General features: G+C 46.1%; 1 protein-coding gene across 1 annotated transcript in view; it reads right to left on the reverse strand.

Annotated features, from left to right (window-relative positions):
• LOC310773373 (SAM and SH3 domain-containing protein 1-like) overlaps positions 1–26,219 on the reverse strand; it is a gene marked incomplete at both ends in the record, with an annotated part of 66,327 nt that overhangs the window by 23,672 nt on the left and 16,436 nt on the right. Inside the window, 3 exons of the mRNA XM_083633240.1 lie at positions 2,950–3,374; positions 7,028–7,160; positions 14,882–15,017. Of these exons, the coding sequence (XP_083489366.1) occupies positions 2,950–3,374; positions 7,028–7,160; positions 14,882–15,017 (694 nt within the window). The remainder of the gene's footprint in view (positions 1–2,949; positions 3,375–7,027; positions 7,161–14,881; positions 15,018–26,219) is intronic.

A 26,219-nucleotide genomic window follows, 5' to 3' on the forward strand; every position in this document is an offset into this window, starting at 1 on the left:
TTAAGTTCAGACTGTAGATTGTTCCATGCAGTGGGTGGACAAAACCTACAAGCTTTCTTCCCTAGTTCAGTTCAGACTTTTGGAACATTGCAGCATGTCCTGAGGACGGAGGTTGTAATTGCCACATTCCATGCTTAAAAGAGATATTAGAGCCTGTAGTTTGGATCTTGAAAGGATGCGCCTTCCCAGTGGTTTTTGGTGGTGCTAAACCAACATCAAGTTTGAAGCAAAGTACCAATGGCACAAGGTAGCACTCACAAAACTTCAGGACAAAGGAGCTCTCAATTTCACCAATTTATTTGGCCATGTCACAAATAATGCCAACGTTTCGGCCTCTCTGCCTTCTTCAGGGCATGGAGGAAATGGAACAAAATGGATGTCATGCCATATATAGTAGATCCTATCCTAATTGTTCACTCTACTATATATGGCATGACATCCATTTTGTTCCATTTCCTCCATGCCCTGAAGAAGGCAGAGAGGCCGAAACGTTGGCATTATTTGTGACATGGCCAAATAAATTGGTGAAATTGAGAGCTCCTTTGTCCTGAAGTTTTGTGAGTGCTACCTTGTGCCATTGGTACTTTGCTTCAGATATTAGAGCCTGTCTTTTGATGTACAGCTGTTATGGAGCCCAGGTGGGAATTTCACAGAGGCCAAGGCTGCCGCTGTCCCTCCCACTGGCCGTGATGCCCTGAGATATAAGTTTCACCCTTGGCAGCTGTGCCCTGCTACTGTCAGTTGTTTTAAAATCATCAGTGCTCTCAGTTTAATGTAGTCTGCCCTATGCAAAGGATGTGTCATTGTCTCATTTTAAAGCAGCTACGAGCAAGATCGATTGTTATTAAACAGTCTAAATTTAATATCGAAAACATCTTACCTCTAAAAGTATATGAGACCAAGGCTGAGTGAATCAGCGAGTGTTGTCTTGATGATTATAGAGCGGGCCGGGCAGATCAGGAAGTGAAACAAAACGGTTTACGGCAGCCACTTCGGCCATAACCACAAAATGACTTTCAAACAAACTGTTAGAATATAACAAAAGCCGTTCTTCTTGTTTTAGGTCTGTTGCTAGGCAGAGCGGAACGGTTTACGGCAGCTGTAAACCGTTGCTAGGCAGAGCGAAACGGTTTACGGCCGTAGCAACAGACCCAAAACAGCTTTCCTCGCTACTTTATGCTCTCGCGAACATCTCTCGTTATATTCTAACAGTTTGTTTGAAAGTTATTTTGTAATTTTGTGGTTATGGCCGAAGTGGCTGCCGCAATCCGTTTCATCTCACTTCCTGATCTGCCCGGCCCGCACACAGACTATAATCATCAAGACAACATTGGCCGATTCACTCGGCGTTCAAGCGAGACTACTCGGCGTTGGTCTCGTCTACTATTAGAGGTAAGATGTGAGGCATCGATATTAAATTTAGACTGTTTAATAACAATCGAAAATCATAATCCAAACAAGTTCATTTCGTCTATCTATTATTAACTATTAGTTAAAGAGAAGGCCATTGCAACTGCCCCCGGCCAATGCAGATTGTCTCTCTGGAAGAGATACGTGGACGACATTTTGGAAAAAATAAAAACGGGACACACACAGGAACTCACGGACCATCTCAACTCTATTGACACCGCTGGCAACATCAAATTTACACACGAAGAAGAGACAGACAGAGCCATAGCCTTCCTGGACATGAAAATTCAACACACACAAGAAGGAAACATAAAAATAAAGATATACAGGAAACCAACACACACAGACCAATACCTACTATGGACATCAGAGCACCCCACAGCACACAAATTATCAGTAGTTAGAACCCTGTACGACCGCACCAGCATCATCACAGACCCAGAAGATAGACAGGAGGAAGAGAAACACATAAAACACGCACTCACCCAGTGTCACTACCCAGGTTAGGCCATAAGAAAGGGAAAGGAAGCAGTCCAGAAGAACATAAACAAAGGGGAACCAAAGAGGAAAAACACAACCAAGCCAGAAAGCCTGGGCATGGTCACCCTTCCCTACATCAGGGGGCTCACAGAGCGAGTACAGAGGGCGATGAGAAAACACTGCATAAGCACACCGGTGAAGCCGCACACCAAGCTACGCCAGATGCTGGTGTAGCTTGTAACCCCAAAGACCGCATTGAACCCACCAAGAAGTGTGACGTAATATATGAGATCCCATGCCTATCATGCAGTAGCCTAAGACTTACATTGGAGAAACGGGCAGAGCATTTGGCACACGCAAGAAAGAACACCAGAAAGAATGTGAAAAGGAAACAACTGGAGCGCGGTGCGCGCACACCGTCACACGTGCAACAAAACAGAAAGCAGACCAGGAGAATCTGAAATCAGCCATCTCTGATCACTGTAAAAGAGAGAATCACATCATGGACTGGGAGAAGGCCAAGGTCATCGGATCGGAAAGCAACAAATACCACCGTTGGATCAGGGAAGCAATGGAGATACGGAAACGTGCACCCCGGACTGTGAACCGGGATGAGGGGGCCTACATGCTATCCCACACCTGGGACACAGTCCTCCTCCATAAACTACCGGCCAGCAGGGGGCATGGTCATCCTACCTATCCAGGTGGGATGGCCAACCCTTCATAAACCAGCCATACAGCACGTCACAACAACATCACGTGACGTCTCTGAGGAAGACTGCAGGAAGCAGCAGTCGAAACTGTCAGGTATGACAAAATACACACAGTCTTTCAATAAGAAAACTAATCGAAAATCATGCTCGTAGATGCTTTAACGCGCATTTCAGAAAAATCATTCTTCACGATTTCAATAGAGACGCAGCAATGAGCTTTGTGCTCTGGCATGTGGCCTTCTGCCTCGATGCCGAAGGCCAAATGGCCTTGGCCCTAAAATGAGGAAATTCCCACCCTGGATGTAGCTCAGAAACAAGCATCCAACAAAGTCTTCTCTGTACTCACCCCATGGTGGCTGAGCGGGTTGAGCGCCCGGCGCTGCAGCTCTCCTTCGGTCACTGAGCGGGCGATGTCTGAGCGGGCGATGCTGGGCTCCTCTTCATCGCAGCCCTCCGTCTCAGACAGGGAAGAGGCGCTGCCTACGCCCGCCTCCCGCGCCTCTCCCTCCAGGCCTCTCTCCCGCAGGTGAGCGGGGCTGCAGCTGGCCTTGCTGCTGAAGGCCCTGAAGATCTTCTGGCTGCTGCAGGTGTCCAGGCTGCTGGAGGAGGGCGAGGTGGTCAGGCTGTCCGAGTCCCTGTCGTAGGTCAGCTGCTCCCGCAGAGCCGAGGCCAGCGAGTCCACCGGACACGCCGCGCATGGCTTCTTCTGCACACCTGAGTACAGGAAGGGGCTGGTGTCCGCAGAGGGAGGCCCGTCTAGACTCACGCCCTCTAGGGGAGAAAGAGGATAAGAGTCAACATGGAATAAAATCTAAAAAAGAGAACAACGTAAAATGCAACACAAGCCTCTCATGTTAGATTTCCTTACAAATAGGGTTAGACTAGGTCTGTAAAACCTGCGAATTTAATTGTTCAATTATGTTTTGTTCATTGAAAGGTAATACTCTACAGAGTTTCCCCTAAGACTGAACAGCTGCGGTGGGCCGCCCTGCTTTATGGACCTTATCTACTGAAAACAATTTAATTGGAATTAATTTCAGTTGTCCTTGTCCCATGGCGCTTAATGCTGTTTCTAGTCTACCCTGCAAAGAATAACATTCTGGGGGAAACACTGAAAACTTACTTGGCATGAAAATGGTCAAATTTCAAGATTGAAATTCAGCACCAAGTATCAGCCAGTCTGTACATAGAGTTCGATCAGTATGGCTTCATGAAGGGTGGTAACCAAACCAAACCAACCAACCAACCCTGTCCTCAAAAATCCCATTTCGAAATAGGCGTTATTTTGATAAACTGACCTCATAACGGGGATCTATACAGTTACATGTGTCTACGAACATTATTAAAAGATCATAAAGGTAACACTGTTTTCTGATAGTTTGCTAAATTACGTCGCCTTCTTCTTCTTTGCCTTGACCGTAGGCGTAGTTGCTGCCCTCTCATTGTGGACTCCAGTACTACACATTGAGGCATGCCCAGTGTATGTGAAGCGTCACATGTAGCGGGCGTCTCGCATAATATGGACGGAGATTGCTCAGAGCCTCGGAGTCTGCTGTAGTGTAGACTGCTCAGAGCCTGCTGTAGTGTAGACTGCTCAGAGCCTGCTGTAGTGCAGACTGCTCAGAGCCTGCTGTAGTGCAGACTGCTCAGAGCCTGCTGTAGTGCAGACTGCTCAGAGCCTGCTGTGGTGTAGACTGCTCAGAGCCTGCTGTAGTGCAAACTGCTCAGAGCCTGCTGTAGTGCAAACTGCTCAGAGCCTGCTGTAGTGTAGACTGCTCAGAGCCTGCTGTAGTGCAGACTGCTCAGAGCCTGCTGTAGTGCAGGCTGCTCAGAGCCTGCTGTAGTGCAGACTGCTCAGAGCCTGCTGTAGTGCAGACTGCTCAGAGCCTGCTGTAGTGTAGACTTCTCAGAGCCTGCTGTAATGTAGACTGCTCAGAGCCTGCTGTGGTGTAGACTTCTCAGAGCCTGCTGTAGTGCAGACTGCTCAGAGCCTGCTGTAGTGCAGACTGCTCAGAGCCTGCTGTAATGTAGACTGCTCAGAGCCGGCTGTAGTGTAGGCTAGTGTTGTCACGGTTTTCGGTACTTCAGTACAAAACACGTTAACGTTAGCCAAACGTTTTTTTGGTTACACAATGCATTGCCAGCTATCTCAAAAACGAATGTGACAGGATAAGGTCCGTTTGATATGTTGTTAAACGTGTTATTTTACGCCGTTTGAAAGAATTAACCCACCTTGAATTCTTTGAACAGGTCTGGGTGCCTGTCTTTCAGGTGCTTGGCGAGATTGGATGTGTTACCCTTGCCATAAAAAGTTGAATGTAGGCTAAGTAAGCAGAAGCACAATATTGTTTTTGTTTTAAATACTTGAGGGCTACATGCCACTGGTGTTGCACTGTCTGCACTCACTGCCATACAGAGTTGAATGTAAGAAGTAAGCAGAAGCACATTGTTTTGTTTTAACTCATTCATGGCCAAAGACGTCTTTGACGTGTTATCAGGAATAGCCCTCCCAGCCAATGACGTGTTTGACGTGTTTTTGTTTTTATTAGTGCAGCGCGTAGTTCAAACACTTCCCCAGCCTGTGACATGTTATCAGGTCCCTAGCCTCAAAGGGTAGCCGACAACACGCGATCAAACACATACCGCAGCTGTTGTTTTGAAATGAGCAGGAGGAAAAACAGAAAACAGAGAAACGTGATTCCTTGTTGCAGAGGAGAAACGCCATTGAAACACCCCTCGGCGCGCTGCACGAGCTGATCGGCTTGCTGCAGGGCAGCGGACATCGAAACCGCGGTAGTCAAACCCGTGACCAACATGATCGATCCTGGTCCCTGGACCCCGTTCCTGTGTCCCAGCCCGAAAGAGACGAGACGGAGTCACAACTGTGTGAGGAGGAGGAGAACAGCAGCCTCGCCACAGAAATGGCTTTCACACAGAGCCAAGCAGCACGGCCACTTTCCTGTCGAGGGCAAGGAAGACTGGACTGACTCCAATGCGACAGGACCCGGATGATCTCGCGGTAAGGAGTGTGTGTGTGTGTGTGTGTGTGTGTGTGTGTGTGTGAGAGAGACTACACTGATCTCTGCATTCTATTCTATGATCACACTCACTCACACTGAGTAAACTGTATTGTTGAATGTAAAAAAAGCACTTCATGTATATATATATATATATATATATATATATATATATATATATATATATATTATTATTATTTTTTTGTCATTTGTGTCATAACAAATAATATTTACATGTCTGATGTCAATACAGTTCAAAATAAAAGAATTGAGAGCGAGTTCTGCCTGAGATTGTGTGATTTACAAAAATGCCATTTTCTGCAATTTGTCTTCGCAGAGAGACCTTTTTGGTGAAAACAGGGTGGATATAAATGGCTATAAGTAGAGTACAGAACATGCTAAAAGCTCACTTTTTTTTCCTGGTGAACCCAGAGACGTACATCTTCATTTTGAGGTATTGCAAATCACTTTGGTGCTAATAGATAATTTACTGTGGGTCTTGAAATATGACCAACAATTATGAAAATCTTTGGCCTGTGCTAAATATTGGCAGTCCTAAACTGGCCATGAATGAGTTAAAGTTGAAGGCTACATGCCATTTGTTCATTAGAAATGGTTGCATACTTTAATAAAGGAGAATATGTTTTTTTTACCGTGGTACCGAAATTGGTAGCGAGTACCGTGGAAATTCACTAGTACCGGTACCGAATACTGAATTATTGGTACGGTGACATCACTAGACTGCTCAGAGCCTGCTGTAGTGTAGACTGGGAAGGCTTTAACTGTGGCATTCTTACATACGCAGTAATGAAGATGTAGCCTTAGATCAGCACAATCACTGATATTTTGACTCCTCCCCCCTTCTTTTCTCCCAAATTGTACTTGGCCAATTCCCTGCTAGGGGGTCGCGGTCGTTGCTCCGCCCCCTCTGCCGAGCTGGGCAGAGTAGCACATGATTCCTCCGATACATGTGCAGTCGCCATCTGCTTCTTTTCACCTTCACACGTAGCATGTGGAAGGCCACGCTATTCCCCCCCAGTTCCCCTCCCCCCGAACAGGCGGCCCCGACGGACACACACACACACACACACTAGTGCAGCGACCAAGACACACCCTTCCACCATTCCGGCTTCCCACCCACAGACACGGCCAATTATGCTTGTATGAACGTCCGACCAAGCCCGAGATGACACAGGGAATCTACTGCGAAATATCCACAGACGTAAAAACTGATGCAATTTATCGAATGTTTTTTTCATAAAGTAGCACAACATGATATTAAATAGAGCAGGAAGGCCAGGAACGAGGTCGATGATGCAGAAAACACAACTAGAAAGTCAAATGGCAAAAACATTTGGACTTCATGAGACAATTTGTGTCTTTTATGTGTGTGTTTTTTTTTCGTACCCTCTAATCCGGGCTTCTTGGACTCATCGATTCTGATCAGCTTCTTCTTCACCTTGCGGGTGGAGCTGACCAGTTTGTGGAGTCTTCTGAAGGTCACGGGTTCCTCCTGCTCATTGTCTGACAGCTCACAAGTCTGAGAAGAGAGAGGGAGGACACAGCTCATTTCACCACACCGTTATTTATCATTCAGTCGGAATACAATATGATAAGTCTACAGCAATATTCACAACCAAGCAGTTGTAAACCCTTATAATCCAAATCCGATGCCGATCTGGGCAGAGAGTCGTACACTAGCACATGCTTCCTCCGATACATGTGCAGTCGCCAGCCGCTTCTTTTCACCTGACAGTGAGGAGTTTCACCGGCATGTGGGAGGATCATACTATTCTATCCCCCCCCCCCCAGTTCCCATCTCCCCTGAACAGGCACCCCGACCGACCAGAGGAGGCACTAGTGCAGCGACCAGGACCCCATATCCCCATCGGCTTCCCACCCGCAGACACGGCCAATTGTGTCTGTAGGAACGTCTGACCGGATTGAACCCGGGTCTCCAGCAGTGGTAGGCGAGTGCTAGCTGCTAGCATTAGCCACAGTAGCCGACTACCCACAATGCATTACGTTATCCCAGCACCCGAACGACACGGCTGTAGAGCAGAATGGCACAGGAAGCGGAAGAAGCATGTATCGAAAACAAGAAATGTGATAGGAAACAGCTGTAGCTATGAGGCAGTCAAAATAGTGGTCGCACCGTCGTCAATCCTGTGGGTGATTTATTTTACAAGTGGCAACTAGTCATATCTGACTAGTTTTAAATGTAGGCTATTTCTCCCCACAAAAGTTTGATAGCCTATCAGTCAGTCAGCTCCTATCCTCTACGCAGTGGAGAGGCACACAACACTGCCTGCTGATATAATTGGCTGCATCACGTTAGCGACAAATCTGGAGACTTCAAAAAGCATGCCGTTGGTTTTAACGGAGTCCATTCCAACGAGGGGTGGCAATGTGCCAAAAAATGAGCGCTTCGCCTTGCTACATAAAGCAGCCCAGTCAAAATAGTGGTCGGACTGTCGTCAATCACTGTGGGCGATTTATTTTACAAGTGGCATTTCAAGTCATATCTAACTATTTTTCAATGTATTTCTCCCCACAAAAGTTAGGCTTTTTCTGACATGGGAGCAAGCAAGCAGCGCAGCAGCATCCCTCCTGATGCACCGGGACCTGGCTGCCTGCAGCTAAAGCGCATTGGCCAAACAATCAATCAAGCCGTTTTTGCAGCACTTGAGGAAACCGTGAGTTTGCTCGTTGATATAAGCGATTGCCCGAACGATTCATTAATTAATAAACTAGTGAACGTGAAGTGAGTCACGAAGAGCCACACCTGCCCACTACGGATATGCGGATAATAACCTGCCAGCTGTTTAACATGAGCTGCGATTGCGTGGAAGCGGATCTTATACCGGTGGTCGAGGTAGATAAGATACGGAGTCGCGGGAGTGCGCGTAGGCCGGCTAATTGTTGTTTAACATGCAGGCCAACCGGCTAGGTGCAGGTTATAATACGGATTCCACTGCATGTTAAGAAGTGGCTTAATTGTGTTAACTTCATGTAAATGGAAAGTGGATAATATAACAACTATTGATCAATTTGCTGGGGACCCCCAGGAAGCCCCACATACAAATCTCACTCCAAGCTGAAGCACAGTATAGCCAGTACAATAAACTAGACTACACCACTGAGTAAAACAAATACTGTAAAGCCCCTTCTAAACATGCAGTGGAATCCGGATTATAACCAGCTCCTAGCCGGTTGGCCTGCATGTTTAGAAACAATTAGCCGGTTTATGCACACTCCCACGAGTGCGGATCATGACCATCTGAGCGCCTAGTATAGGATCCGCATTATTGGAAAAGCAGCTGTTGTTTAACACTGGCAGCTCATGATCCGGATCATGTAGCTGTTATGTCTGAGTGGGCGGGTGGTGGCACTTTACAAACCATTAATGTCCCATAATTATTTTCATGAATGGATGTTAGTTACGTGGCTGGATTATTTGGAAGAGAGCCAAATTAGGTGACTAAACAACTAAAAGTTGAATTGTTTCTTTGTCCCCCATCTGCCAGTTTAAAAATGCAACAAGGGAGATGATAGCCTACTAGAGTTGCGCGATCTTGACCTCAGTCAGATCGTCAATCGCTGCAGTCACATGACATAATCGATTACATATTATTATTATGATGTAACGTTGAGCCGCAAGCTTATTTGGGTCAGTGGCTGCGAGTCGGCTGAACAATAAAGTTGTGATGTTCAAAATAGCTTCCAGGATCAACGTCGCAATGAATTCTGGGTAAACGGCCTGAAAGCCAGTCAAACAAACATGGCGGAGCCAGAGCGAGGCGAGGGTGACAGAGTGATTAAAAACGCACCCAGTGTTTTGAAAGCAGACATCTGGGCACATTTCGGATTTTATGAATTTCCTGGGAAGCGCGAACTGGACAAGACGCACGCTGTGTGTAAAGTCTGCACCTCGAAAATCAAATACCGGTACTTTGGAAATACCACTAACTTGAAGAACCACATTAGCCGTTTTCACCGGGAGGGGCTAACGCCTGCTAACACAGAGGCAAAGAAAACAGTGGACCCAGCCCAGCCACGAATTGATGACTCAATGTCTTCGCTGCCATCCACCTCTCCGAGTACGAGGAAAATCACCAGATCTTGTGCAGCTTTCATAGCTAAGGATTTACGGCCTTATTGTGTTGTGGAGAATGTTGGATTTCGCCACCTGTTGAAGACCCTCGAGCCACGGTATAAGCTCCCATCACGGGGCCACTTTGCTGATACGGCTATACCTGCACTCTACCGTGAAACCAAAGCCCAGGTAATGGCGTCAATGAGTAAAGCTACTCGAGTAGCCATAACATGTGATTCCTGGACATCTGTGGCCACAGAGTCGTATCTAACAGTAACGGCACATTACGTTAACGATGACTGGCAGATTGTGTCGCACGTGCTGCAAACGAGAGCCGTTAATGAGTCGCACACCGGTGCTCATCTGGCGGAGCTACTGTCTGGTGTCATGGAGGAATGGCAGCTATCAGAGAAAGATGTAGTGCTGGTGACAGACAACGCCTCTAACATGATAGTTGCAGCTCAAGTGGGACAATTCCCTCACATAAAATGCTACGGCCATACGCTGAAGCTCGCATCACAGCGGGCGCTTAAGCCCAATTTATGCTTTATCTGCCGACACTTTTGAAATGGTCGCCGACAGAAATGAGGACTTGAGTCGACATTTTCAAGTGTCGGCGAGCAGTGTCTGCTACCTAGTGAAATATCTAGTGTCGCTGACTACGTCACGATGTGTCGCGCAAGTCTGATTGGCTATATACACGGCACGCACTTGACTTCCTTGTTTTGGTTTTCACTCGATTGAAATGAATGAACGTGTCCCCGCTATTTTTATCAGCCTGTCCTTGATGTATGACTTCGTGAAAATCACAAAGAACGAGAGAGGAGGTGAGTTGTGTGTCGTTTCTACATGTATGCGGCTGCAGCCAAGTACCTTTCATCTTGCCTCCGAGGTGGTTTCACTATGCGTTCCTCTTCGCTTGGCTGTCTGCTTATAGCGTTCGAGTGTCACATGACCGTTGAACCGAGGCGAACATTCACTGAAGTATAAATGCAACACCATGAGCGACACTTTATTTTTCGTCTGCGACCATGTGCTGAGCGACACTTTCTAATAAGTATAAATTAAGCTTTAGAGTGACCACGCTCTGCAGGGTTCTGGCCAGAATGCGACGGATATCAAAACATCTTCCACCGTGTGGTCATTTTGTGGATGTCTAGCCAGGTTCTTTGTCATAATTGCTTTGTTTCATGTGTTTGTCATGTGTATTGTTGTTTTATCTTTTGAGACATGTCTGCGGTGGAACCAAAGACGAATTTTCACTTGGACAATAACGTTTTCGTAATCGTAATCTTAATCGTAATCGTAACTGCAGCACTACAGCAAGTCACCTCCTGCAAGTGCATCAGCGATGTCAGACACTGGCCAAGCATAAACTGATAACTGATGTTGCCACAAGGTGGAACAGCGCATATGACATGATGGAGAGGTTCTTGGAACAACAACCTGTGATATGTGCCACCTTGCTTTCTCCAGAGGTGAGAAGATCAGAGTCAGACATCTGCACTCTCAACGAAACAGATGTCACAAATGCAGAGGATGCTGTGCATGTAAAGCCAATGAAGGATATGACAACATGTATGTCAGAAGAGAGCAATCCAACAGTGTGTCTCATTGCACCACTAAATGCACAACTCCTCCAAGACATGCAGACACCATCGGAGACTCACCCATGATCCGTGAGATGAAGCTTGCCATCAGAACAGATCTGCTCAAGAGGTACAACAGTGAGGCAGAGAAGAAGATCTTTCATACAGCCTCTGCCCTGGATCCCCGTTTTAAGGGACTGCCTTTTCCCACAGAGGAGGAGAGATTGGAGGTCTACAGAGGAGTAACTGAGGAGGCTGTATCCTTCGAGGTAATTTAACAATGTTTCATGTAAAACTTAAAAATTAAAATGGTCATAAAAATATTATATATTAGCTACAATGAGTAAACATTTTATAAGACTGAGAAAAACAGTTATCCTATATGTGAGCTGTTGCATTGACTGAGAAAGTGCTAACTGCTGGTTTATTTAATGCTATTTTCTATTCTTTTGTTTAAACACAGAATGAAGCGCAAGGGGGGACAGAAGAAGTGGAAGAAGAAGAAGAGCTGCCCATGGAGGAGGCCGGCCCCTCTGCTCCCAAAAGAAAGGCCACATCGCTGCTCGTGAGTTTGCTGGGAAGTTCTTTTAATGAAGGTACAGCACAACCTAAGACCCCTCAGATGAGGGCTGAGGAGGAAATTGAGAGATACTGTAAAGGCCCAGCTCTGCCTCTCGAGGAGGACCCTTTGGACTGGTGGCGTGTCCATGAGATCACATTCCCCCTCCTCTCCCGGCTGGCAAAGCGATACTTGTGTATCCCAGGCACAAGCGTGTCTGCAGAGTGAGTATTCTCCACCGCAGGAGATGTGGTCACTGCAAAAAGAAGCTGTCTCACATCAGAACATGTCGATCAACTAGTGTTCTTACAGAAGAACATATAAATTCCCAAGTGCTGAGCAGTGAGTCATGTTTGTGATGTTAGCCAATAGCCACATTCAGGAAGAAGCTATGTAGAGGAGTCATAGAGCTGCTATTTGACCAAAAATAAATTCAAACCTTATTTTTGCACTGAACTGCACGGCAGAAGGATTTTTGTTTTGGTTTTGAGGGTACCATTTTCACACTGTGGGTAGGCTAGGCCTATACTTTATTTTTGTTTACAATTTACTTTAACATTATGAACAAGTACACCTCACTATATAAACTACTTAGTAGTTTGATGCTAATAATAGCCACATTCAGGAAGAAGTTACTGTATGTAGAGTTGCTATTTGAAAACTGTATATATTTTTTTTTAAACCTTATTTTTGCACTGAACTGCACGGCAGAAGGATTTATGTTTGGTTTTGTGGGTACCCTTTCCACACAATATGGGTAGGCTTACTAGGCTAGGCCTATAGCTACTTTATTTTATTGACAATTTAACATTTTGATATATGAACAAGTACACCTCACTATATAAAACGAATTAATAGTGTGATGCTAGTTTAGTACAACTCCACTGTTAAGGTCCTTACACATCAAGAGCGATGCGAATATACGGCACGAAATTGCGATGCGAGTTTTGACCCACCTGTCAATCACAGCCACAGATGTGTACAAGTCGGAAGCGAATTTCTGAAAAATCGACCGTGGTTCGAAAAAATAAACACCCCAATAACGCTCAGCGAAACTTCGCCATTGGTATGCACGGTTGCATTGACTGATATAGGTTCGGAAAATATTATTGACGTGCGAATTAATCGCACGAAAAAAACGTGCTCGGTGTGTAAGGACCTTTAGTCTTGTTGTCTGCTCTGTTCAGTCAGACTCAGTCATGTTTGTCACATTCAGTGTGCTGTAGAGCTGCAATAAACCTTATTTTTGTAGATTATAGCACATTGCAGAAGCAGGATTTATATTTTGTTTCTGAGGCTTGAATGAATATTTCCACAGAAATATAGGCTAGGCCTATACAATTTTTGTTATATATTTTTGTGACATTTATGTTAGCATTTTAATGTTTTCTTTTATGAAGAAGTATACCTGGCACTTTGATGGTAGTTTATTATTTATAGTTTTAAATACTGCTGTTGTCTGCTGTGTTCAGACTTGATGTTTGCCACATTCAGGAAGTGCTGTCTGACAGTTGCTATGTGAAAACCTTTTTCTTTTTAATGTCACAGAACTGCAGAAGGGTTTTGATTTGAGGGTTAAATGATTTCACACAAATACAGGCAGGCTAGGCCTATGTATTTATTTTGGTTTACAATTAATAAGCAAGCATGTGCAATTTTTGATTCCAAAATAGTGCACTTTAGTGAATGATTTTGTGTTTGCCCTGGTACCTGTCGCTGTCACCTTTTTCACAGGTATGGATAAGACATTTATGTTTAAAATGTATGATGATATTCAGATTTTAAAGCACTTTCTGAATAAAAAATGAGTTGACTTGATATATCTGACTGCTGTTATTAATTGATGAGAAAGTAGCCATGTGCAGTAATATAGAAAATTGAGGATGTGATACTTTGAGCTGCATCGAGATGCATCGTGATGCATCGTTGAATCGAATTGAATCGTTGACAGATTAATCGTAATCGAATCGAATCGTGAGGCCAGTGAAGATTCACAGCCCTAACCCTTTGACATCGCCAATACACGATGTCATCGCGCAAGCACATAATTAATAATGGACGTTAACATCCATATTAATAATTAGCCATGTGGTTCAGCTGTGCTCTCGCTGTACTTTGCTAACTTAGCATCAATGCTAGCGGGACTTACCCAGCTATCGTCATTGCCTGCTTTTACTGCTGCTTGCTGGTAATGTTAACCCCATCATTCCCATGTCAGAAAAAGTCTACAGATTTGTCGCTAACGTTAGTCTCTTCTGAGAAAGATTGTCTCCAGGAGGGTCTGAAAAGTTTTCTCGAGTTGGATGCAGCCAAGTATTGTGTGAGGCAGCCATTTGAGGCAGCCAGTGTTGTGTGAATGTGCGTCCAAGCTAACACAGCTGCGGAGAGGAGCCCATTTGGTTATGTCGATGAGAGGAGCTGACTGACTGACAGCCTATATCGAGACATAGGCCTAGCCTAACTTTTGTGGGGAGAAATACATTGAAAACTAGTCAGATATGACTTGAATGCCACTTGTAAAATAAATCACCCACAGTGATTGGCGACGGTGCGACCACTATTTTGACTGGGCGGCTTTATGTAACAAAGGCAAGCGCTCATTCTTGGCACAATGCCACCCCTCGTTAGCCTGAATGGTCAGGAATGGATCCCCCCCACTGGCAGAGAGAATACGGACCATTTCCAGCTGTTTCCACACACAGACTCCTCATGTCTAGAAAAGTAAAACCGGAAAATATCCTGCTCTGGCTAGCCGGACATGATCCAGACTTCATCTTTAGAAGAGGCTTAAGTAAGGGGACATCATACACATCACACAAGCCATCACACAGAGAGAAAGAGAGAGAGAGAGAGAGAGAGAGAGAGGGGGGGGAGGAGAGGAATAGTGAGGCCATGCAGACAAAAGAAAGAAGAAAAATAAGAAATCCTATTTTCTCTTAAATGGTAGACATCTCATTTTCTCTTCAAATATTCCTCATTACGCAAAGTCCAGTATCTCAACTGTGTCAATCACTCACATCCTCGCTCCTCCTCCTCAGCAGGGTGATGTCTGAGTGAGGCGGTAAACTGCTCACCGCCCAACCTGAACACAACTTCACCGTTCCCAGCAGCTGAGGGCTGCCAGCAAACACCGCCGCCATTGGAGCCTGAGTCCTGACCGGAGGAGAAGAAACAACAGAAGAAGAGAAAGGTAGAAGTGAGTCCTGACCGGAGGAGAAGAAACAACAGAAGAAGAGAAAGGTAGAAGTCAGGGAGAATTAAAGTCAAGACAAGTGTGTGATGCAATCACAGTACCAAGAATTTATTGGTAACACTACGTACCAAACCACATTTCCCCACACACACACACACAAACACACACACACACACACACACACACACACACACACACACACACACACACACACACACACACACACACAAGGCTGTGAAAAAGAGGACCCCTTTGAAATGTTTTTTCCCCCTCGCCAGTCAGAGCTAACCTGACGCTGCCAGATGGACGGTTTAGCTCCACATTACGTTTCACTAAACCAGTCGATCTGGGAATGCAATAACCCGACCCGCTGACGGAGGCGGGCACTTTTTCCAAGCTACTTGGCAGGTGATTGGATGACCCATCTGTCTATCACCGCTGGTGCATGTTAACTTCAACCAATCAGATTGCCATGCCTCTGACGTCACGTTTGCGACCGGTAGTCTATCATTGATTGAGTCCTCACCGTCCTCACCGTCCTCATCGTCGTAAAGTCGCCTTCGAAGCATGACGTTAGATTATAACGAGCTAGTTGTGTGGCTTAGCCTTCCCAAATGTTGAGGGTCGTTTTTTAGAATTTAATACATAGAATTGGGAACGTTACATTCAATTTCATTCAGACTGCCTGTCACTTCCGCGGCGGCAGCCATGTTGACGAGTGAAAAGAACTACAAAGACCATGTACCCACTACTTGCCCAGACGAGAAGCCCGCCTAAGGCTGCCGCTGATTCGTCGAGCCGGCCATGGTTCGGCCAATCATCTTAACTGCCTGTGCATGACAAGATGGATTACGTCGAGAGAATCTCTTTTGATCTCGCGAGGTTATCCATCTTGCAAGCAAGGTTAAGTCAGAGCTGCATGCAGGCCCGATTTTAGCCTGCTACATCAGGGTGGGCTGGTTGGGGGCAACTTTGGCGGTAGGTTGCCAGAGAGGTTGTCGGTTCGGGGATGGGGATTAAGTTGCATTATATTCTAATTTATAAAGAATGATTTGAAGCAGGGTGTAGAAGCCATTTCCAGAGTTAAGTGTAATTGGGGACACTAAATTGTAAGTAGGAACTTTCACTCAGGTGACAGGCCAATGTTTACAAGAATATAATTATCAAAACTATTCGCAAACTATGTAGGCTACAAACTAACTATTTACAAAACTATTGCCTATATTTCCAATACTTTTAGTCTTATTCAAACTCAAAATGAAAAGTGACAAAGAAAACAACTTTGAAAGCAGATTGACTTACCCTAAAAATAAATAAAAATCCTTCATCCAGTTTAAAATAATCAACTCCATAACATTTATTTTCATTGGATGAGCTTATTTCTCAAATCAAATTTCCAGTGAGACAACAAACTATACTTGTCATTTAGCCTTCAAAACTATTATATTTACAAGACTTGTAGTCCTATTCAAAGTGGGAGCAGTGCTTGTGGACGGTACAGGAGCTCTAACGTTATACGGAGCCTCTGCTGATGTGCTGGCAGCAGCATCACTATAGACAGAAGCAGCATGGCTTTGGTATAACAAACCGATACATCATGAACGCACAGCAGCTGCAAGAGTGTTGTAAGTCGCTTTGGATGAAGTAAATTAATGTAATGTAATGTACGTCAAGCTATGAGCTTTCGCTAGCAGCACAGCATTCACGAACTGAGAGAAAGATCATTTATAACTTCCTAGAAAAGTCACCATGGTGTGTGTGTGGAAGAATAATAATCGCCGATTGGTTCTCTACTGCTGGGGGCGTGTCTTTGGGTAGGGGTCTGCTGACAGACACATCATTTCTCCACAGTTGAGTCTGGGCAGCGGAGGGCGACAGTCGAGTCTGTCTGTGTTTCTCAATACATGAGTCGAGAGGACTTTGGAGCCGGGCTGAAGCTCAGTGCCCACCCAATCAGACACTAGAATCGCTATCCATTGGCTGGGGGTGAAAATAAACATATTTTCCTAACTTTTAATTGGGTGGGCAAGACTCATGTCTGGGTGGGCAATGCCCACCTCTGCCCACGGCTGACATCGGCCCTGCTAAGGAAGGTATGTGACCATAATTAATTTCAATGTCCGCTATCAAGAGCAATTCAGTTGGTTCATGAAATCGCTGGGCTGCGTGCCGTGCAGTGTTTGTGGTGTGGGAGATCCGAGCTGTCAAAAGAAGAAAAAAAGACTCGCTCCTGGCAAATCCCGCCACTTGACTGCTGTGTAGGCGGGCCAGGCACAGGGCGTGGTTTTGCCAGAACCGCGGTGGGTTTCGTAATAACACGGACCATAGGTTTTCCACACTAGGTTTTCATGCAGCGTCTCTATTGGCTCACGTGAGCATGGGCGCCTGGCCAATCCCGGGGCTTGAATGCTGCATGGAATGATCAGAGCCCTATCAGAGCCTAGGGAATGATGGAATGCTGCGGTGAAATACGCGCCTCATACAAGTATGGTAGCCCAGTGAGGTCAAATAACCACACCACTCGACTTTTCCCACAGCGAGAATTAGCTCTCATACTCCGCCTAACGGCCAATAGCTACCACTTTTTTTTAACACACATTTGACCCTTGCAAATAACTTGATTTCTTCTCGAATTAAATTGTTTTGATGACGTTTACCTTTACAACCTGTCCAGTGGCGTCATGGATATGTTTCTTACTAAGTGTTACGATGGATTAGTAGGACTGTATTTATTCTAGCTGGTTAGGAATAGTGTGACCACCGTGGTGCATCGGTAAGAATGCAGGGAGGCCGGGCTGATATTTCCACTGGGTTTATTACACAACAGGGATGGTGTATGTGTGCTTCTGTAATCACAGAAAATAAAGGACATAGTGAATATTAATATGTGGAGTTGGCGTAATTACAATGCACACAGACATGCAGCCTATAATCCAATATGTATCATTAAGTACATCATTTCCACATATAAATAACATTACTAAATAGATAGAATATATTGCATCCTTTAACATTACTACTGTACAATAAACATCATGGAAACAACATTAAGAATGGCAAATGAATATATATACTGAATATATATCTGGTGGATAAATGTGCAGAACGGCTCCCCTAGTGGCGCCATCGCGGCCTACACCTCACATGCCCAACAGCCACGTTGCTTCTTAATCCCCAATTAACAAACATTCCACGTGCACTACGAATCCCACCATCAGCAAACAACTTCTAAACATGCAACAGAACAGAAACTTGCCTCTCAATGGACGCACACACTCTGGTCCACGTCCACCACTCCTCCACTGTCCAAACTGCCCAGCAACCGGCTATAAATCAACTAAACAGATCGCAGCAGCTCACTAATTAAACAGGTCGCATCTGACTGACTTGTATCTGCATGAAGCTCTCCGTAGCAACTAGTCTCTTAGAACAGACGAGTTGGCTTCCGCAATTTTCAAATGCTTCCGCCATACCGCCTGTACTTCGCGGGGGAGAATCATGGACCAACTGGAATGGGAAGTAGAAAGGCGGGTCTTCCGCTCATTAGTCCAATCAGAATCCAATATGTCGCATTTTTCGTGGACACACGTGTCGTGATTGGTCGGATTCCGTCGAACTTCTTTCCTGTCTGAAGGTTTTTTTCCCAACTTCCTTGTGCATGTTCTGGGGGTGTAACGTACAGACTGTGTATAGCTGCATTCGCCGGATGTAGATGAGACAGTCTGTTTTAAGAGACTACGTAGCAACTGAAGACTGCGCGGAGGATTGATTGACAGTCTGACCGTCTTCTCCCACTCGCCCAATAGAAATCTGCAGGAGGCGGGACTTAGCAGTCAAGGCACTGGATAGAACTAAAACACAGTCAGATATATTCAAGCAATATAAAACTGAGATAGAAAACACTTAAAGGATACGATTCTCTTCATAGATCCCAACAGGGAATGGCAAGTCCTTCATCACACTAAGTGTTAATTTGCACTCGAAAGGTCAAAGAAGCTAAATATTGAAATATTCAGGTAGGAACCTTTGTTGTAATGTATGTGGGCGAGCGGGGAGCATAATATAAACGGACAACACTGACACACGTCCATTACCTTCCTATGACTCAGTTTATCATCATCATTTGACAGTCATGAATGATCACAACAGTTGATCCCGTCATGGAAACGTTGTTGTAATGAATCAGTCCAGCTCACAGCATGTTGGGTGTGTTTATGTAAAGGTGTGAGTCAGTCTGAGGAGAGAGAGGAGGGGCTCCCTCCCTCTAAACCACTCTGTCTGTCTGGAGAACATGACAGCTGGACCACAGCTAAGATCTAACTCACTGATGATGATTGTAACAAACAAAAAAAATCACATGATGAATAATTCTCCCATACCAATGATTTAATGTATTGTATATAAGATTCATGATTCAAGATTCATTTTAATAGCCATAGTGAGTAATCTGATTACAACAAGGAATTTGACTTTGATAGTGCAAGTTTGCAGCGCAGTGATCACATCAATAGCAGAAGATGGAGCAAACAGAACACAATCTCAAATGATAAAGTGCAAATTAAAAGTCATTTAAAGTCACATATAATAGGACGGGGGGGGGGGGACGGGGTGGTAGGATAGTGTCTGTGGGATGATGTCCATATAAAATATCCATGTAAAATGTCCAGTAAAAGTCCTTTAAGTGATATAATGGGGGCAGAGTGTGGGGGAATAGGATGGTGTCAGTGGGATAATGTCCATGGGGGGACCCCAGCCGGTTGTGCTCAGGAGGAGTGAGTGACAAAAGTCCTGATTTGTGGGGGCTTTCAGGTCTCATTGAAGTGGCGGATGGCAGTTGGGTAGAAGCTGTCCCTGTGACGAGAGGTTCCGGTACTGCCACACATCAGTCTTCTGCCATGGGGGAGGACCCTGAAAGGTTTACGTTCTGGATGGGTGGGGTCAGCCATCATTTTGTGAGACCGCGTTAGCATCCTGGCAGTGTGTAGGCTCCTCTTCAGCACAGTGGATGATGATGCACTGCATTCTGGACATGTCCTTGCAGGCAGCAGCAGCAGCCAGATGCTGATGGAGAAGGTGAGTATGAACTCGATTGTGGAGGTGTAGAAAAGTGCCAATAAAGCTATAAACTATAATAGAACCGTGTAAAAGAGATTTCTTGCCGAACTGGCCCTGCAGCTCGCATACGAAGCTCGCGGCCTCGCCCGCAGCTCGGCTGCTGCATGGCCTCACCTGCTCTATTGGCCTCAGTGATGTCACTCGCTTATATAAGATGATTTATGACATCACTGAAGATGTCACAATACCTATGACATCATCAATGCCTATGACATCAGCCGTGATGTCATAAGATGAGATCGCTCTTATGACGTCACTATGAAGGGAGCCTGTGAGCAATGTTTGTTCTCTTTGTTTCAATCTTTGTCCCACTGAGGATGTTATAGTCATGGTGACATCATCAGTGATGTCATAAGAGCAAGTAAGCCCACACAGCGGTCGAGCAGCAGGGTGGACGATTAGCAGAGACAATTAGCAGAGCCTAGGAATCTATCTATAGAGAGCCAAAGTGAAACGTCACTTCCTGCTTTCTCCCTGTACCAACACTGAAAAAAATATGAATGTCAGTGAACGGAGAATAAAGTTTGTCGTCAAACTGAAACGTAGGGGTTAGTTTCGTATAAAAACTACATAGCTCGTGGAAGCTTGTGGCATGTCGCCGGTCTTCAGCTTTGCCGGTAGAGAAAGTGACGTCACTTACAGGTAGGCGACAGTGTATGTAGTCTTTGTGATTTATAACTTATAGTGCAACAGTTTCACCACGATTACGTGATCTTGGGCCCGGTTGTTCAAAAGGTTTCATCTGTTTGTTTGTTTTACTATATATATATATATATATATATATATATTTCTGGATAGCAAAAATAGGGTTTCCAAATGCGGATCAGTTTTATCCGGATGAAACCTTTTGAACAACCGGCCCGTCTTTCTCTTCAGGCTAAAACTGTCCTTTTGTCAATCCTGTTTCTATCAGGATCCAGCAGGGGGCAGCAGACTCCCCTGAACCCGGCCGTGCGTCCATGAAGACTGAGCAGTCTACATCCTGCATTCAAAGATGGACAGTCAGCAGCACTCTACTGAGCAAAGGTAACAATTGAAAACAGATGAGTTTGTTCTTATCATGACTCTTTAGAAGAGGTATGAAGTCATGAGATATAGAATTGCTCCAGCCCTTCATACTCTTATGCTTTAGTTTCCTCTTTCATAACATCACATCCAGTATTAGAGGAACCAGTGTCAGATTTGCCAGATTTGATTTGGTGCAGTCAGTGTGGTCTTGATCAGACTAACCAACGCACAATGTAGGCAGAAAGCCTTGAGTTGCCCACTATGACAGGACATGTGGAAAATAAATATGATTCAGATGGACAGAAAAAGTGACAATATTCGTTATCTGCATTGTTGTCTGTCTCGAATGAATATGTATAAAACATTTCTGTTTCCAGAGGTCAGTACCACAGGCAGAGAGCAGTCTCCAGTACCCAGCTGTCTGTCTATGAAGAGTGACTGGTCTAAAGGCATAGGAGAAGACTTCAGTACTGGACCTGGACCCTCAGACACAAAGTAAGAGGATTGTCATGGAGAAATATTAGATAATCTACACTATTGTACTGAAAACTACAGAGCCCAGGAGTGGCCATAGGGAGAGAAAACAAGGGCAAACTCTGCCCAGGACCACGTGTGTCATGTAGCAACCGCGGGGGCAGGCTTACCTGGGCTGTGGCTAGATGGGGTACCGGCACGGATGGAGTGACGGAAAATGGTGGCAATTGTTATTCCATTCAATTTGTGGTACTTCTTGTACAGCATAACAGTGTCTTTATGAAAGCAAAGATAGCAAAGGGTGAGATAAAGAACACAACCCCCCAAAATTCAAGTTTAATACAACGTCCCCCCCCTTTAATTGAGGGTTTTCCAACTTGCATGTTTCTGGTGTGAAGTCAAATATTCTGGGCTGTATGGCTGTACCTAGTCTCGGTTTCCAGAGAACGGCCGGCAGCAGACACGCCTAAATTTATTATTAGAATTTTATTTGGTAGTGGCAATGCAATGTTTCATAGTTCCAATATAGAGCAAGACACTGATGTGCTGCAAAGAGAGTTTATACCTGTTGTTTCACTAGCAAGGACCACGCCACAACAAGAGTATCGTTAAGGTTCTTTACTGAAGAGAATGAGTTGTGTATGGTGTAGTGTGGGTGCGAGATGAGCCGTCTGTTCCAGGAGGTCACGTGTTCCGGGGGAACGTCCTGATGACCGGGGCAGAGGGAGACTCAGGGTGGGGGTTCCGTCTCAGACGTGGTCTGCCCGAGCGGGTCTGGCGTGAGGCGTGTTTCAGCCCGAGCAGATTTCAGGCCCCCCCTGGATGGATCCTAGAACGAGACGTGGAGAGGCATGCATCGTGCCTAGTGAGAGGGAATGAGGATGTTAAGGGTTGAGGGGTGCGGGAAGGGATAGGGGATTGAGGGATGAGATATACAAGGGAGGGAGGGTGGGTCGAGAGATCGAGACAAACAGGGTGAGGCAGGTTAACCAGGTGTAGTAATATTGCCACGTAATTAGAGGAGTGGTTTAGAGGGGTGGTTAGGAAGTTGGGGGAGTGGTTGAGGCGTGGCCCAGCTCCTGAACTTAAGTTAAACGTTAACTTTCATTTCACTAGCAAGGACCACGCCACAACAAGAGTATCGTTAAGGTTCTTTACTGAAGAGAATGAGTTGTGTATGGTGTAGTGTGGGTGCGAGATGAGGCGTCTGTTCCAGGAGGTCACGTGTTCCGGGGGAACGTCCTGATGACCGGGGCAGAGGGAGACTCAGGGTGGGGGTTCCGTCTCAGACGTGGTCTGCCCGAGCGGGTCTGGCGTGAGGCGTGTTTCAGCCCGAGCAGATTTCAGGCCCCCAAAATAAGTCGGATTAAGTTGAGCTGAGTTGCACGTGAGCTTGACTGATCCTTGAGATCGTTAAGATCATTGAGATCGTTAAGATCATTGAGATCGTTAAGATCATGGAGATCGTTAAGATCATTCAGGATGCAGAAGCGACATGCGAGAGATTACGAAGGGTCAAGGGCTCGATGGTTTGGTTCGATGTGCTCAGTCTGACGTCTATGGAGGAGTGGCTTGAATAGTGTTCTGGAGATAAGCCTGGAGCTGAGGCTCGGTGTAGGTACTTCTGGAACCAGAATAGTGTGGCAATTCTTCCTGTTTCCATGAAGAGAGTGGATGTTGAGGTGATGCCTGTGGCATGCCTGAAACTGTTGTATTTAGTCGCTGGCTTGTATAACTAAGATAGGAGTTGAGGTGGAAGTAGGTCGGGAGACCGATTCTCTGATAATCTATTGCTCCGTTGGAGTGGCAGATGCGGGTAGTTATGACCGATAGACTGGGATGAGGAGAAGACCATAGGCAGGTGAGGTCAGTAATTCGGGGGACCTCCGCAGCCTGAATCCGGCGTAAGCGTGGATTTATGAGTAGCTTAACCATTGAAGATATGTTGACCGAATGTAGAGAACTGATACAGAGGCTGAGTGAAGAGAGAATGGCGAGTAAGAGGCCTTTTAAGATGGCTTCTAGGAGCTAGTAGAATGACGTGGCTGTTCCTGAGATGAAGTGTCTGTATTCCTGTTAGGAGGAGTGAGGGTGGATGATTTGGGACTTCCCAGACCCTACGTGCCCCCAAAAAATGGCCTATCTGAGGCTGATGTGGCGAACTGCCTCTGCGGCAGCTGATGGGTCTGTAGCAGCTGATGAATTGAACTGCGTTCTGTGCAGTGACTGAAGAAGTAAACTGCGTCTGCAGCGACTGATGAATTGAACTGGGTTCTGTGCAGTGACTGAAGGAGTGAACTGCATCTGCAGCGACTGATGAATTGAATTGCGTTCTGTGCAGTGACTGAAGGAGTGAACTGCGTCTGCAGCGACTGATGAATTGAACTGCGTTCTGTGCAGTGACTGAAAGAGTGAACTGCGTCTGCAGCAACTGATGAATTGAACTGCGTTCTGTGCAGTGACTGAAGGAGTAAACTGCGTCTGCAGCGGCTGATGAATTGAACTGCGTTCTGTGCAGTGACTGAAGGAGTGAACTGCGTCTGCAGCGGCTGATGAATGGAACTGCAGTCTGCGGTGGCAGATGGAGCAAACTGCATCTCGACAGCTGACGGCGTAACTGCTCTGCTCTGTGCCGTAACTGATGGGGCAGACTATCTGCAATACTAGTCTGTGCATTAGATGAGGCTGACTGCGTCTGCAGTAGCTGATGGAGTGAACTCTACTCTGTGCATTAGATGAGGCTGACTGCGTCTGCAGTAGCTGATGAAGTGAACTCTACTCTAGTCTGTGCATTAGATGAGGCTGACTGCGTCTGCAGTGGCTGATGGATTGAACTCTACTCTGTGCAGTAGATGAGGCTGACTGCGTCTGCAGTGGCTGATGGTTTGAACTCTACTCTGTGCAGTAGATGGGCTGACTGCATCTGCAGTGGCTGATGGTTTGAACTCTACTCTGTGCAGTAGATGAGGCTGACTGCATCTGCAGTAGCTGATGGATTGAACTCTACTCTGTGCAGTAGATGAGGCTGACTGCGTCTGCAGTAGCTGATGGAGTGAACTCTACTCTACTCTGTGCAGTGGATGAGGCAGACTGCGTCTGCAGTAGCTGATGGAATGAACACTACTCTACTCTGCGCGGTAGATGAGGCTGACTGCATCTGCAGTGGCTGATGGTTTGAACTCTACTCTGTGCAGTAGATGAGGCTGACTGTATCTGCAGTAGCTGATGGATTGAACTCTACTCTATGCAGTAGATGAGGCTGACTGCGTCTGCAGTAGCTGATGGAGTGAACTCTACTCTGTTCAGTAGATAAGGCTGACTGCGTCTGCAGTAGCTGTTGGAAGAAACTGCGTCTGTAGCAGCTGACAGATAAACTGGTGAGGATAGACAATGTGGACCAGGCTGAAGCCATGTGGGCCGGGCTGAAGCCATGTGGGCCGGCTGTTGCCATGTGAGGAGAGATGAAGGGGTCGAGGGGATGAAGGAATGAGGGATGAAGGAGTCCAGCGATTGCTGGATGTAGGTTGCGGGGGGGGGGGGGGGGGGTGGTGGCCTCCTGTAGCCAGGTGCTCCTGCCTAGATTGGCTGCTGCCAATGCTGGAACTGGATGGCGGGGCTCTGTGTCATTCCCTGAGTGAAGCGGGCTGACCACGACGACCGTCCTGTGGTATGTCGTCGTGTCTTGTTGTGTTCTGTGATTGAGCTCACTAAATTAAATTCCTGTCAACGATGATGAAAGGCAATGAAGTATTGAAACTTGAAACTTGAAACTCGTGGTAGCGGCAATATCGGTTCTGATGGGGACTGACTATAGGTGGCGCTGTAGTAATAACTGAAGCACCGGCCGTAGGTGGCGCTGTGGTGAAGGCTGGAGAACCTGCTGTATACAGCGCTATACTGAAGCTGGATGACCGAAGGCAGGAGCGCTGAGGTAAGGCTAGGGATCAGCTGTGGAGGTGTTATGGTTAGAGAGACAGCCAGGTGAGTTAGCCGAAGCCGTGTTGGCTGAGACAGAGAAAGTGGGGGCAGAAGCCATGTTGCTGTTCTTGGCTGAATGAAAGTTAGAGGAATTGAGGGATGTAGGGATGAAAGGATGCATGTGTACAGGGTTTTTTGTGCAGCCTGCGGGACTGGGATGAGAGGGAAGCTGAGATTAGCTGAGAGAGATGGGAGACATAGGGAGCAGGCACGGGATATGACTTGAATATCATGTTTTGAATGAATGTAAACAATAATACATGAAGAGATGAGATCAGCTGTGAATATCTGGCAGAGGGAGCCAGGGAATATACGACCTGGCTGCAGCCGTCTGCAGCTTCAGTGGCACTGTGACATCAAACCGGACAGCGCTGACGGTGATTGGCTCATGGCTCTCGCAGGTTTGGCTCTGGATTGGCTCTGGATTAGCTCTGCCAAGCAGGACCCGGAAGCGCTGTCTGCTCGCAAAGTTTGTTGTGATGGACGGGATATGACTTGAATATCATGTTTTGAATGAATGTAAACGATAATACATGAAGAGATGAGATCAGCTGTGAATGTCTGGCAGAGGGCGCCAGGGAATATAC

This window comes from Poromitra crassiceps (assembly GCF_964638095.1).
Source record: "Poromitra crassiceps genome assembly, chromosome: 3".
Taxonomy (NCBI): Eukaryota; Metazoa; Chordata; class Actinopteri; order Beryciformes; family Melamphaidae; genus Poromitra; species Poromitra crassiceps.